The 11,756-nt window shown below is 41.4% G+C and overlaps 1 protein-coding gene across 1 annotated transcript in view; it reads right to left on the bottom strand.

Moving 5' to 3' along the window:
- LOC308286422 (coagulation factor VIII-like) overlaps positions 1-10,654 on the bottom strand; it is a 60,059-nt gene extending 49,405 nt beyond the window's left edge. Inside the window, 11 exon segments of the mRNA XM_080727434.1 lie at positions 897-1,111; positions 1,905-1,949; positions 2,255-2,395; positions 2,542-2,681; positions 3,107-3,245; positions 3,541-3,703; positions 4,461-4,552; positions 5,261-5,434; positions 5,722-5,934; positions 6,655-6,899; positions 10,411-10,654. Coding sequence (XP_080583560.1) covers positions 897-1,111; positions 1,905-1,949; positions 2,255-2,395; positions 2,542-2,681; positions 3,107-3,245; positions 3,541-3,703; positions 4,461-4,552; positions 5,261-5,434; positions 5,722-5,934; positions 6,655-6,899; positions 10,411-10,577 — 1,734 coding nt within the window. The 5' untranslated portion in view covers positions 10,578-10,654.
- Between the last annotated feature and the right edge of the window lie 1,102 nt (positions 10,655-11,756).

The following is an 11,756-nucleotide window of genomic DNA, read 5'->3' as shown; positions in this document are numbered from 1 at the left end:
AGAGAGGGAGGGGGGGGGGGGGGGGAGAGAGAGAGAGGTGAGGTGAGGTGAGGGAGAGAGAGAGAGAGACAGAGAGGTTAACAAATGCACATAGACCTTTACATTCTTCCCTCGTGCTTAAGGCCTGTCCATACTTTGACCAAAACCGCCCTTTTCGGTCAAAAGGTCCGTTTCGACTACAAAATGACGTCACTCGCAACTTCTGAAAAGCATTATTAGACCTAACTAGCCCTTACCCGTTCAAAGATATGAGCTCCAAAATGATGTGCAGTGTGTGGGTTATGGGGTGCACACAGTATATGAGGGATGGAAAGTAACTTTAACTGGTGCTTGCATGATGTAGGAGCATCAATGTAAGAAACCCGTTTCGTTTAATGGCTACAGAGATACTGTCCCGTCCCCCCCCCCCCCCCCCCCCAGCCCGCCCGCCCACCCGCCTGCACACACACCCGCCTGCCTGCACACACACACACACACACACACACACACACACAGAGCTGGTTAAACATTTTGCCTCATGCTAGATGCAGAATAGATGTGCCTCATGCTAGATGCAGAATAGATAGTAGATACACCATAAAAATGCTAATATACAGCATATGATTTGTGAAAGTGACAAACGGGCTTCACAGTTATGTCAGGTGTGTTCATATGCTAATGGTGATGCGATTTCAGATCAATTGCTCCAGCCACTGAGGAGAAACGCTGTTTCAGACAGACACTCACTCAGACATTCGCAAAATTATAGTATAGATGAGAGTTCGGAAATTTGCATGTGGTAAAGTCCAACTCACCGAACATTTCGGAGAAAGTATGGACAACTGGATCAAGTTAAGAATGGATTTTACTCCCTCAAGAGTCTCAACTTTCTTTCTTTCTCTCCCTCTCTGTCTCACCTGTACTCCTTTATTCAAAGCTTTGGGTCTACAGACTAGCAGAGGTCCCACCAGTCCAGAGTTGGTGTCCTTGACCGCGTCGACTGCAGAGTAGTAGAGATAGCTCAGACAGTCGGGCTCCCCTTCCACTGGCCCAGCGCCCACTGGCACCACCCACTCATAGGTGTGCTTGGTGCCAGGTCGGACCAGAGACGCCGGAGGAGGAGTCACCACTCCTAGATGGTTGGAACAAAGATGTTATACTTTTTAATCAATCACTTTTGTTCACTATGTATTTGTGAAAACTGAAAACTGTCAACACTAATGCGACACACCAAAGAACTCTCAAGTCTTTGAGAGTCCACATTCAGAATATGGAGTTGCAAGTTATGACTCCATATTCAATATTCAAGACCAGAGGCCTCATTTATAAAACTAGGATTATAATAGTACATGGCACATGGTCCCAGTCTGATGTCTCTTCCCTACACTGCTGTGTCTCAGTAATCATGGGCCAAGTGTTTATAGAATGAAAATGCATTTCATTACCTTAAGTCATTTTGAGTTGTTGAACATAATGAAATATGATGTAATTGCATTGGGAAAAACAGACAATGTTGCAAATTGCATTTAGATATTAGTCTGTTCACCCACAGTGCAAGGAAGCCTATTGTGTTGATGTACGTATCAAAAAGCAAGGGCACTAATGGATATTGTCCAGAGAAGTTTAACACCAACACTTGCTGCTGCGAGTGAGTCAAACTACTTTATTATACTATTTAATTTGCCAAATACCTAAATTGTAAGATTGTTCAGCCAGGGCCGTTTTTAAGAATAGGCAAGCTAGGCAAATCCCTATGTCCTGTCCTGTCCTGTCATTGAGGTCAGCTATAGACATTGAGGTGTTACGGAATCGCAGATTCATGGACATACTGACAGGATGTGCATGTTTACATACTTAACTGCGACCTTCGGTCGCAATTAGTGTTTGCTCTAAATAGATGAAACAAACAATATTTTTCGACTCACTTGGTTCTCTCCTCAGCTCACGCAGTTTCTTATTGGTGTAGGTTTCTGGAGAGAGAGAGACAGAGAGAAAGAGAGAGAGAGAGAGAGAGAGAGAGAGAGAGAAGAAGAGGTGAGGAAATTAACTTGAGAAAATGTGTGTGTGTGTCATGGGTATGAGATTTGGAACTATACTCCTTACTAAAAAACATTTTAAACTACTTCAAATAGCCGACCTATACATCGTGACATTGTAGGTCAGCTTTTTTAACTATTTAAAAAAAAAAATTCAAAATAGCAAAAAAAAAGGAAATAGGACCCTAAATGTCTGAACATGTGTGTTGTGGAGTTGTACATGTGTGTGCTAAACTAACCTTCTAGTTCATTGTGATACAGGGTTCCATCCTGCTCTATGCTGTATTGTACACCGTGTGGCTGCATGCTGTAGGGTCGACTGGCCTTGTTCATAAACACCACCCTGATGGTGTCCTGCTCTTCTGCACGGATCACTGGACCTACACACACACGCACACGCACACGCACACACAGACAAAGACAGAGATTGTTGTACATGGATACATTTGCCCAACAAAATGGGGGAAAGGGATCTAAATGAGGGCTGCAACTTAAATGAGGCCAACCTTAGCATGGCCTACATTACCCAGAATTCCAAGGTGCAGTTCCTCTGGGCTGCGGAGCATCTTAGTGGTGAAGGTGTTGTCCAGGTATTCCACGTAGCGAACCTTCTTATATTTACTTCCAATACGGTTACGGCCTCTGGTTACAAATTCAGCAGCTTCACTACAGACACACACACACACACACACACACACACACACACACACACACACACACACACACACACACACACACACACACACACACACACACACACACACACACACACACACACACACACACCAAAGAATAACTATGCTGCTCTCCTCCCTTGTCATTATGTCTGTGTGTGTGTTTGTGTTTAATTTCCATATGTATGTTCTTGTGTTTAGTGTCTATCTGTCTTGACCTTTTTACTTCTTTTCATTGGTTCAATATTTTTGTAACCAACACACAGACGTGAAAGGTGTTCAATAGCTCTGATTCATGAAAAAGAACTTGCGAAAATGAAAATGGAGTTATGTTTTGGTCGGAACAGCGATGATATATTAAAAAAAGAAAAGATAAGTGGAAGGAGATAAGGAATGAGAGTGTCTGTGCAGGTGTACCTGTCCGTAGGCAGAGTAGGGGCGTAGTCCCAGACCGCTTCCTCAGCAGCAATGAAGTACTGTCTTGTCTCACCGTTTGGACGGGGCTTATGGACGTTAGGGAAACACTTCTTGATCTCAAATATAGCCTGCATGCCAGCTGGAGAAGATAACAAAATACTACCGGTATTATCAATTATGTTATTATAATCCAATACATTACAAGATTTGTATCCATATTTTATCTTAAAACCTCTGAAATGGGACATTCTGCATAATCAGTACTTTTACTTTAGGCACTTTTGATACCAATACTTTTGTACTTTAGTACATTTTGAATTCCGGAATTTCTACATTGCAGGATTGATACTTTTAATAGCAAGTAAAGTAAAACAATGTAGTACTTTTTCCACCACTGCCCCTGACTGACTGCACTGCATGCATACAGTACATACCGGTTAGGTGGTCGTTCACAGTGCACGTCAGCAGCCAGTGACCAGGGTTGTCAGCCACCATCTCTACTGTGCTGGTGGAGGCGGGGAAAAGGCTGACGGTGTCTGTGTGATGGTTCAGGTTGGTCAAGATCTGACCGTGAAAGTGGATCGAGTGTATGTCCACCTGCCAATCGCATTAGAAACATTACCGTAAGTCTTTGCCTAAAGCAGTGGTTCAGTCTGGGTCAGGGCCCACTGGAGAATCTTTGAAGCATTAATAGCCTGAGTGGCTACGAACTACGGTACATGCTCATGCTTTGTGAGTGTGTAGTAGATAGGTCCATTTGGTTACACTAGTGGTGGGCGATATGGTAATAAATATTGTGGAGACGATACAATGTCTCCACGATAAGCCTTTTCAGAGATATCGTATTGTGATACAATGAGGGAGCCTTATAACAAATCCTGTTGAATTTAAACCTATATTTAAACCTACATTTTGGTCTAAATCAGTAGTTCTCAAACTTTAAAATGTCACAGTCTCCCATTAACTCTGATAGTATACAAATTAAACCAAATTGACCTGTTAGGGTCCATTTGATTACATTTGTATACTGTCAGTCAGAGTTACATACGGTACTTGTAAGGGTCAATTTAGACCTCCCAAAAGGAACCAAGAGAGTCCCTGGACCACTGATCTAACTGTTTTTTTCTTTCAGTTTTTTGTACAGTAGATACTGTTAAGTAACTTGAAAAATAACCATAAAAACCAACAGGAAAAAGAATTGTGATAAGATTGTGTATCGTGATACCACTCGGAAAAATATCATGATATCGTATTTTTCCATATCGCCCACCCCTAGGTTACACTCTCGTCATAGTACATGAACTCTGAGGATTTGACGGTATATAATGCAACATTCTTTCATGTCATCAGTTACCTCGTTGCCCATGCCAATCAGATGCCAGTGGATCTTGTTGCCCTGACACATGCTCAGTCCAGGAAGGTTACCGTACAGAAACCCATTTATACCTGCAAAACAGACACAAGATTATCTGAAGGGCTCCAGATTAGGGATGGACATCGGAATCGGCCAATATCAAAAATCGGCAGGTATCATATCAAACCGGCCGAATCGGTGACCGGCAGGTCACTGACATAAATACCGGTTTTATGCCAATTGTGTCTATGGCACTGCACAGCATGATGCTCTGGTCCTGTGACTAAAGTAAACATTAGCAAGTAGCAGCCAGTCTACTTTGTGGCAGCCTACAGAATACAGATGGTGCCGATTACCTTTGCAATGTAAGGATATATTCCATAATCCTGTGTCAATGTCGTCTCCAAAAAGAAGGGAAAAAAGCATGCGTCACCTGCTTTCCTCCTGCCTAGTCCAGACGGTCATATTAGACTGGATATTGTCTGTGATTTTGGATATTGTACTATTGTGATTGATTTGGCATTAGTGTTCTTCTAGCTTATTGGTACTCAAATGGAAGTATGTCTTGTAGGCCTACTTGGCCTGAAAAAAAGGGTATTAGAGCAACCCTATTTTCTAGTTCTTAGCTAAAGAAATCGGTATCGGAAAAATCGGTTTTGGCAGGTCAGACCTTCATAAAACCGGTGGATCGGTATCGGCCAAGAATTTTGCAATCGGTCCATCTCTACTCCAGATCAACAGTTAATTTAATTCAGAACTAATGTAACCATTCGGTTACACACTCACGGTTACACACTCACTATGCATTTTGTTGCTCTCCTCAAAGTCCTCATTTTCTTTCAGGTTTGGGGAGGGGGTGGTGATGTACTGCCTGATGTTGTCATCAAGGTACCAACTTAAATTCTCATCTGACACCATGAACAACAGAGCATACAGGTAATCTCCCGTGCTGTCTCCATGTACATCCAGAGTTCCTGGAGAGGAGAGGAGTAGTCAACTTCGTACAGTATATCATTCTTAACAATATGTGTGTGTCTGTCAGCTGAGTTAAGGGCCAAGTGTATTATCGTTCATCGTTCATTCATCATCGTTATTCTGTACCATTTACACTTGATTCACAGCTTTATTATACTGTACATCAGTTTTATTATTGTATGAAATAATGTATGAATTATTGTTGAAAAAAGGATCCACATGTTGTAGATCGGCTATTTTCGGCACACGACACCGGCAACACAACCAAGTTCAGACCAGGCTTTACCTTTCTTACAGGTGATGAGTGGTCCGATGAGTCCTGAGGCGATGTCTTTCGGGGCGTTCACATGCGAGTGGTAGAACTTGGTCAGACAGTTGCTGTCCTGTGCAGTGGAGCTGTGGGACTCAGGGAGGGTCCACTCGTATGTCACCAAGCCGTTGGTGGCCACAGCGTCATCACGCTTCTGGTCTGGACCCGTCTCATCTGGATACTTGGCTCCTAGGAAGGAAAGGCACGCACATACAGGTAAAGGTTAAAGGCTAAAGTCCTACTATTTGTCACATACAGTACATTGCTGTATGCAAGATTTGTTCTCCGCATTTGGTCCATCTCTTGGAGCGGTGAGCGCTCGGGAATAATTTTTTGTTGATCTAGTTATTTCCACAACTTTTGTGCAACAAACTTGTATGATGAAGTAGGCCTATGGCATAAAAAAAGCATGGAACTCTGGGAGTTACTGTGAATGTTATGTGCTCTTTGTATCACAATTATTTAATATTTTTATGTGTTGTGTCAATGTCAGGTATTTTGTTTGTTTTTTGTATGGTGTCGTATTCTTTTTTCTTTTTTTTATCTTCATGTCTTGTCTGTAAGCAGTCTTTTTTATTGTCAAGTAAATGTTGTCTTGTTCGTCAAAAAAAAAACACCAAATAAACATTATTGTTTAAAAAAAGAAAAGAAAGAAAAAAAAAATATCAACAAAAAAGTAATATGGAACTGTCGGGTGGAAATGTCCAAAACTGGTACTTTTCATGATTCAGCTGAATTAGCTGATCTACGAGCTTGTGGATCTGCTACTTTTGCTGCTTTTGTGTGACACTGCAGTATGATCAAGTAGGGCGTTCATTTACGATAAAAAAACACACAAAAGGTTAGAATATATATAAGAGGTTTCTGGCCGACAACAGCGATATCTTATGTTATCATTCTATCCTATACCTTCATTACTCTTGCTGTAGTTGAGTCCATGGGGGTGGACGCTGTAGGGTCTTGATGCTATGTTCTTCACATGGACCACCAGTGTATCTCCCTCCTCAAGGGTCAGCAGTGGTCCCATGTAGCCCAGCCACTCTGGCTTTACCACCTCCGTCCTGTAGGAGGAGTCAGTGTACTGCTTGTACACAGCCTTCTTGTACTGGGAGCCAATACGCTGGGGACCACGGGCTAGGAAGACAGAGGCCTCTCTACAGGGGGAGAGAAAGAGAGAGAGAGGGGGGGGGGGGGGGGGGGGGGAGACAGAGACAGAGAGAGAGAGGGGGGAGATTGAGGGACAGAGACAGAGAGAGAGAGAGAGAGAGAGAGAGAGAGAGAGAGAGAGAACATGTTATGTTAGACCAGGGGTGGGCAATTATTTTTTCCATAGGGCCACATGAACAACAGAAAATATTGTGGAGGGCCGGGCTAAAAGGCAGTGCTCCCCGTAAACTAAACACGGCTTTACCTCCGACTTATAGGCTACTGAGCAGCAAATTGTTGTTGAAAACCTGGCATTCGGCTTTGACTTTCTTTTTTTTAGCCACTTTAGACATTTTTGATGGGTAAGGTAAGGCAGGTCGTTGAGATACAGTAGACTGTCTATATGATGACTTATCTAATACAGTAGAGTATGGTTCAGTTACAGTACTGTTCAGTTTTAGTAAAAAAAAAAACACATTCTTGACCTAGAACTGATTTAACTTGATTTCTGAAACGGTAAAGATAGGGATAGGAGGTAGGACCAGATAAGCATAGGCTTCATTCCTACTCCTTTTCAAACAGTTATTTGTTGAAATTATGATTATTATTATTTTGAGTATTGCTTTTGTTTTTAGTTTTTTAAATGTTTTTAATGCATTATTATTGTTATTGCGACCGTAGGTCGCAGTTTACCGTCACATCTTGTCCGTGTCTGTCCAGTTGTCCGGATGCCGGACGGACAGGTAACGTCTGACACTGTGGATCCCCTGACACATCACTGTGACATCACAGGTGACATCACAGTGATGTTAAATACTCAGAGCAGGGATCTCCATATATGGGCATAAAAGGGCTTGTATCCCAGATGATGCCCTGTTAGGAGAACGACACTAACAGAATCCATATATGGCCAAGACAGATGGCCAAAGACAGATGGCGCGAGGGCGAGGTCGCTTTTCGCATGGGCATAAAAGGGATACCCATATATATATATATATATATATATATATATATATATACTTTTACATAGGTGATGTCACCTGTGATGTCACCTGTGATGTCACAGTGACGAGGGAACCAATATACTGTACAAATGTCTACTGACTGACTGACTGACGGACGGAAGCCAGACAGACAAGCTGCGACATTTGTCATGGTATACTGCGACCTTCGGTCGCAATTATTATTAGTTTAATGTTCGAAACATTCATTCATTCATGTAAATAATTGGCCATTGTTGTTGAATAACATGCTCCAATCTGTTGGCTTCAACTTATCAGATAAAATAAGATACTGTATACATGTTTAGGCTCATTTAATAGTTTATACGGTATCGAAGTGGATCGTTTTATGTAAGTAATCTATTCAGTGTAACTTCAGAGTACACACAAAAGGCCTTTTTGTAAAGTATTGTCTGGCAGGTCTACCAAATCCATGCAGTTTTAAACATAATCAGCTTGTTTCAAGTTTCAATTCAATTGTACAATGTGTGGCCCTTCACTCACTTTCTCAAAGACAGTATGGCCCTCTGGAAATAAATCCTTGTTGGTTGGAAGTATTGAAGGTTCAAGTGGTTACATATCTGATAACAAAATTGACATGAATCCAAAATACACTGATGATTTCGCTGTCAAACGATGAAACTATGTGGAATCTGGGGGTCCCTGCTTCATCTCTCTCTCAGCTAAGGGGTCCTTGGCCTGAAAATGTTGAAGACACCTGCTATACTGTATGTTAAAAACTGTTCATTTTGTATTTAGCATTGAAAATGATTTAAAGTGACGAAATGCTGCCCAATATTGTCAGTTGAAACAATGATTTGCTGAAAATAAATAATAGTTTTTTGTATCTTTTGTATACAAAACATTTGTATCTTTTAAACTAACTTAAAAGATATAGATTCTCGATAACGGCACACTGAATTTCTGTTGACAACATTGTGCTTTTGTAAATAAGTAGGTTGACTATAAACAGACACCAAGAAGAAATTCAGCTGATTTATTCATTATATAGGCCTATAGCATAACTGTACCATTGACAGTCTGTATTAAGTACAATATTTAGATACATGTGGTTGCCGTAAAATTAAACATAGGCTATAGACATTCAACTGACGGCTGTGCGTGTGACAGTTCATTGTTGAATAAAAGTAATTAAACACAACAGTATTTTGTTATTTTGCATTGGTATTAAATGATTGAATGTCACTATGTACAGTCTACACACAGTAGCCTATGTATAGCTCCTCTGTGTGGGTGATGCCCTTTACATCAGTGGTTCTCAACCTTTTCAGGCCGTGACCCCCAAAATAATCATATTGTAACTGGGGACCCCCCACCCTGACGAGCACTAAGAGTTGAGTTTGTATAACAAGGTTCTATTGTGAAAATAGCAGATCTACATGCTCACAACGCCTTGCGTTGCGAGGCGTTGTGAGCATGTAGATCTGCTATTTTCACAATTTCTGCCTTTGACAATTTGACCAATGTTTAATTTGTCATTTTAGTGGTATTAAAAAGTCCTTAAATTGTCACTTTAGAAATGTGCATCTACTGTACCCTCTATACACTTAAACTTCATGTTGGTTCGTTTACTGTTGAGTGAGAAAACAATGTTTCACATTAAAGGAGCTATAGTCAACTTTTTCTTGAAAAACGGATGCTAAAATAAAAATAACCTTTCGAAAATATTTTATAAAACAATAAGCTTCACATATGTGTTTCTATTAAAAAATGACCACAAAAAGCGTAAAATAATGATAAAATAATCATTTTGGCCGTTGTCAGACCGACACTTTGTTTACATTCTAGTCTATAGACTAAGATGTAAACAAAGTGTCGGCCCTACAATGAAAAAGTTGACTATAGCTGTTAATCATCTGGGGACCCCCCCAAAATAATTTGGGGACCCCCCCTGGGGGTCCCGACCCACAGGTTGAGAACCTCTGCTTTACATGACGGTGTGTGTGTGTGTCTCGCTAAAAACTCCAGGGCAAAAATCCACTCGTCCGAGACAGTTTGCCCTCTTGGCTCCCAAGTTGTGGAATAAACTCCCTGTCGCACTTAGAACAACGGACTCACTCGCTACCTTTCGCCGTGGACTGAAAACTCACCTTTTCAGACTCCACCTAAACCCTTAGCACTACAGTAAAATCAATGACCATACATGAAGCATTTGTTTGTTAGGTTTCTTTAGAACTTGATTATATTGTGTTTTTCTCTAGATAGATATCCATTTACATTGTTATATTGCTGTTAATGTACTGACCTATTATCTTGTTTATTATTGCGATGTTGTATCTGCTTATTGTAAGTCGCTTTGGATTAAAAGCGTCTGCTAAATGCCTAAACTGTAAACTGTAAACTGTAAACTGTAAACTGTGTGTGTGTGTGTGTGTGTGTGTGTGTGTGTGTGTGTGTGTGTGTGTGCGTGTGCGTGCGTGTGTGTGTGTGTGTGTGTGTGTGTGCGTGCGAGTGTGCGTGCGTGCATTGTGTGTGCATGTGCGTGTGTGTCACATACTCATCCTGTGGCAGCGTGCGGTTATGGATGAGGTTCATGGCAGACGGAGCGTAGTTCCATTGCACCTCCTCTATTCGGATGAAGTACTCTCGCCTGATCCCAGACACACATGCTGCCGTGGCACACAGCAGCCACAGCAGCCTCCACCCTAGGACCTGATGATGCATGTCAAGAGGAGGAAGATAATGATGAAGAAGACGAGAGCGACAGAGATTTACAGCCGAATGATGCCTGTTTGGTCTTCCCTCTCTGTTTTATAAAGCTCTTTAGTTGACAGACAGCTGGGAACAGCCAATCGGGAGTGGACCATAAGAGGTCACTTCGGAAAAATTCCCAGAGTTTAAGTTAACAGTCAAAGGTTTGGATTTGCTCAACAAGGGAAAACTCTGTATTTGTTGGCCTTCCAAAATTGGGAAAGTCTGGTTTAAAAGTGTATTTATTTTTTACTGTATTACAGTAAGAGCTGGAGTTTGTGACGCACTGTGGTACTAGGCATCACATTTTATGAGGTTTCACCTTGTTTGAAATGATCGTGTCTTGGTCACTGTAGGGTTAAACACCACATTTAACAGGGTGGCTGATTTTCTGGCTCTTCCTCAAATAAGATAACATTTGACCTGGTCAACACTACAGTCCACGCGGGGCTTCAAAGGATACTTTAAAAATTAAATCTATTAAGGTTCACTGAATGAATCGTTATAGATTGTTTTCATCTGCCTACTACTGTATACAATCCTGAAACCTTTGTGTCCTAAAGCCTAATACAGCATACTTTATACTTTGTTGTAAAAGGCTGACATTTTGTTATTTTCTTCAAGTAGAAAGCAGGCTCAAGCTCTCATGTTCACATTCACTGCACATTGTATAAATAAGTGCTAAACCTGCGTCTGTATTTTGATGTACCTGAGGTAAAAAACATAATGCGTCTGACCACTGCATACAGAGAAACAGTTAGAGTTATTCATATCTGGCCTGACATTGTCAACATTATCACCTAAAGTGCGTAGAAGGCATCATTTTGAATTCGTATTTAATCACATTAGAATGTTGCCTTGGATCTGGGGTGAGAGATACTACATTTGCTCAGTTTTGATCTTTGTGGTGAGTTAACTGGTTGATCAATAACAGGCACCTCTGGAAACTCCAGTCCAGGACATAACGGAGGTACGGGGACTGATTACAACACAGAGAGAGCAAACATGCAGCTGCCCTTACACATTTACCAAGGGTTAGGCAGTATTTGAGTCAATGACCCCCACTAAGACCAGATGGGGACAAATGGGTTGTCAAAATAAAACAAAGAAAAGAAAAGAGTGGGGATCACACTCATGGAGAACCCTGACAGG

This window comes from Nannobrachium achirus (genome assembly GCF_963921795.1).
Source record: "Nannobrachium achirus genome assembly, chromosome: 1".
Taxonomy (NCBI): domain Eukaryota; kingdom Metazoa; phylum Chordata; class Actinopteri; order Myctophiformes; family Myctophidae; genus Nannobrachium; species Nannobrachium achirus.
This window is presented reverse-complemented; position numbering and strand designations above follow the sequence as displayed.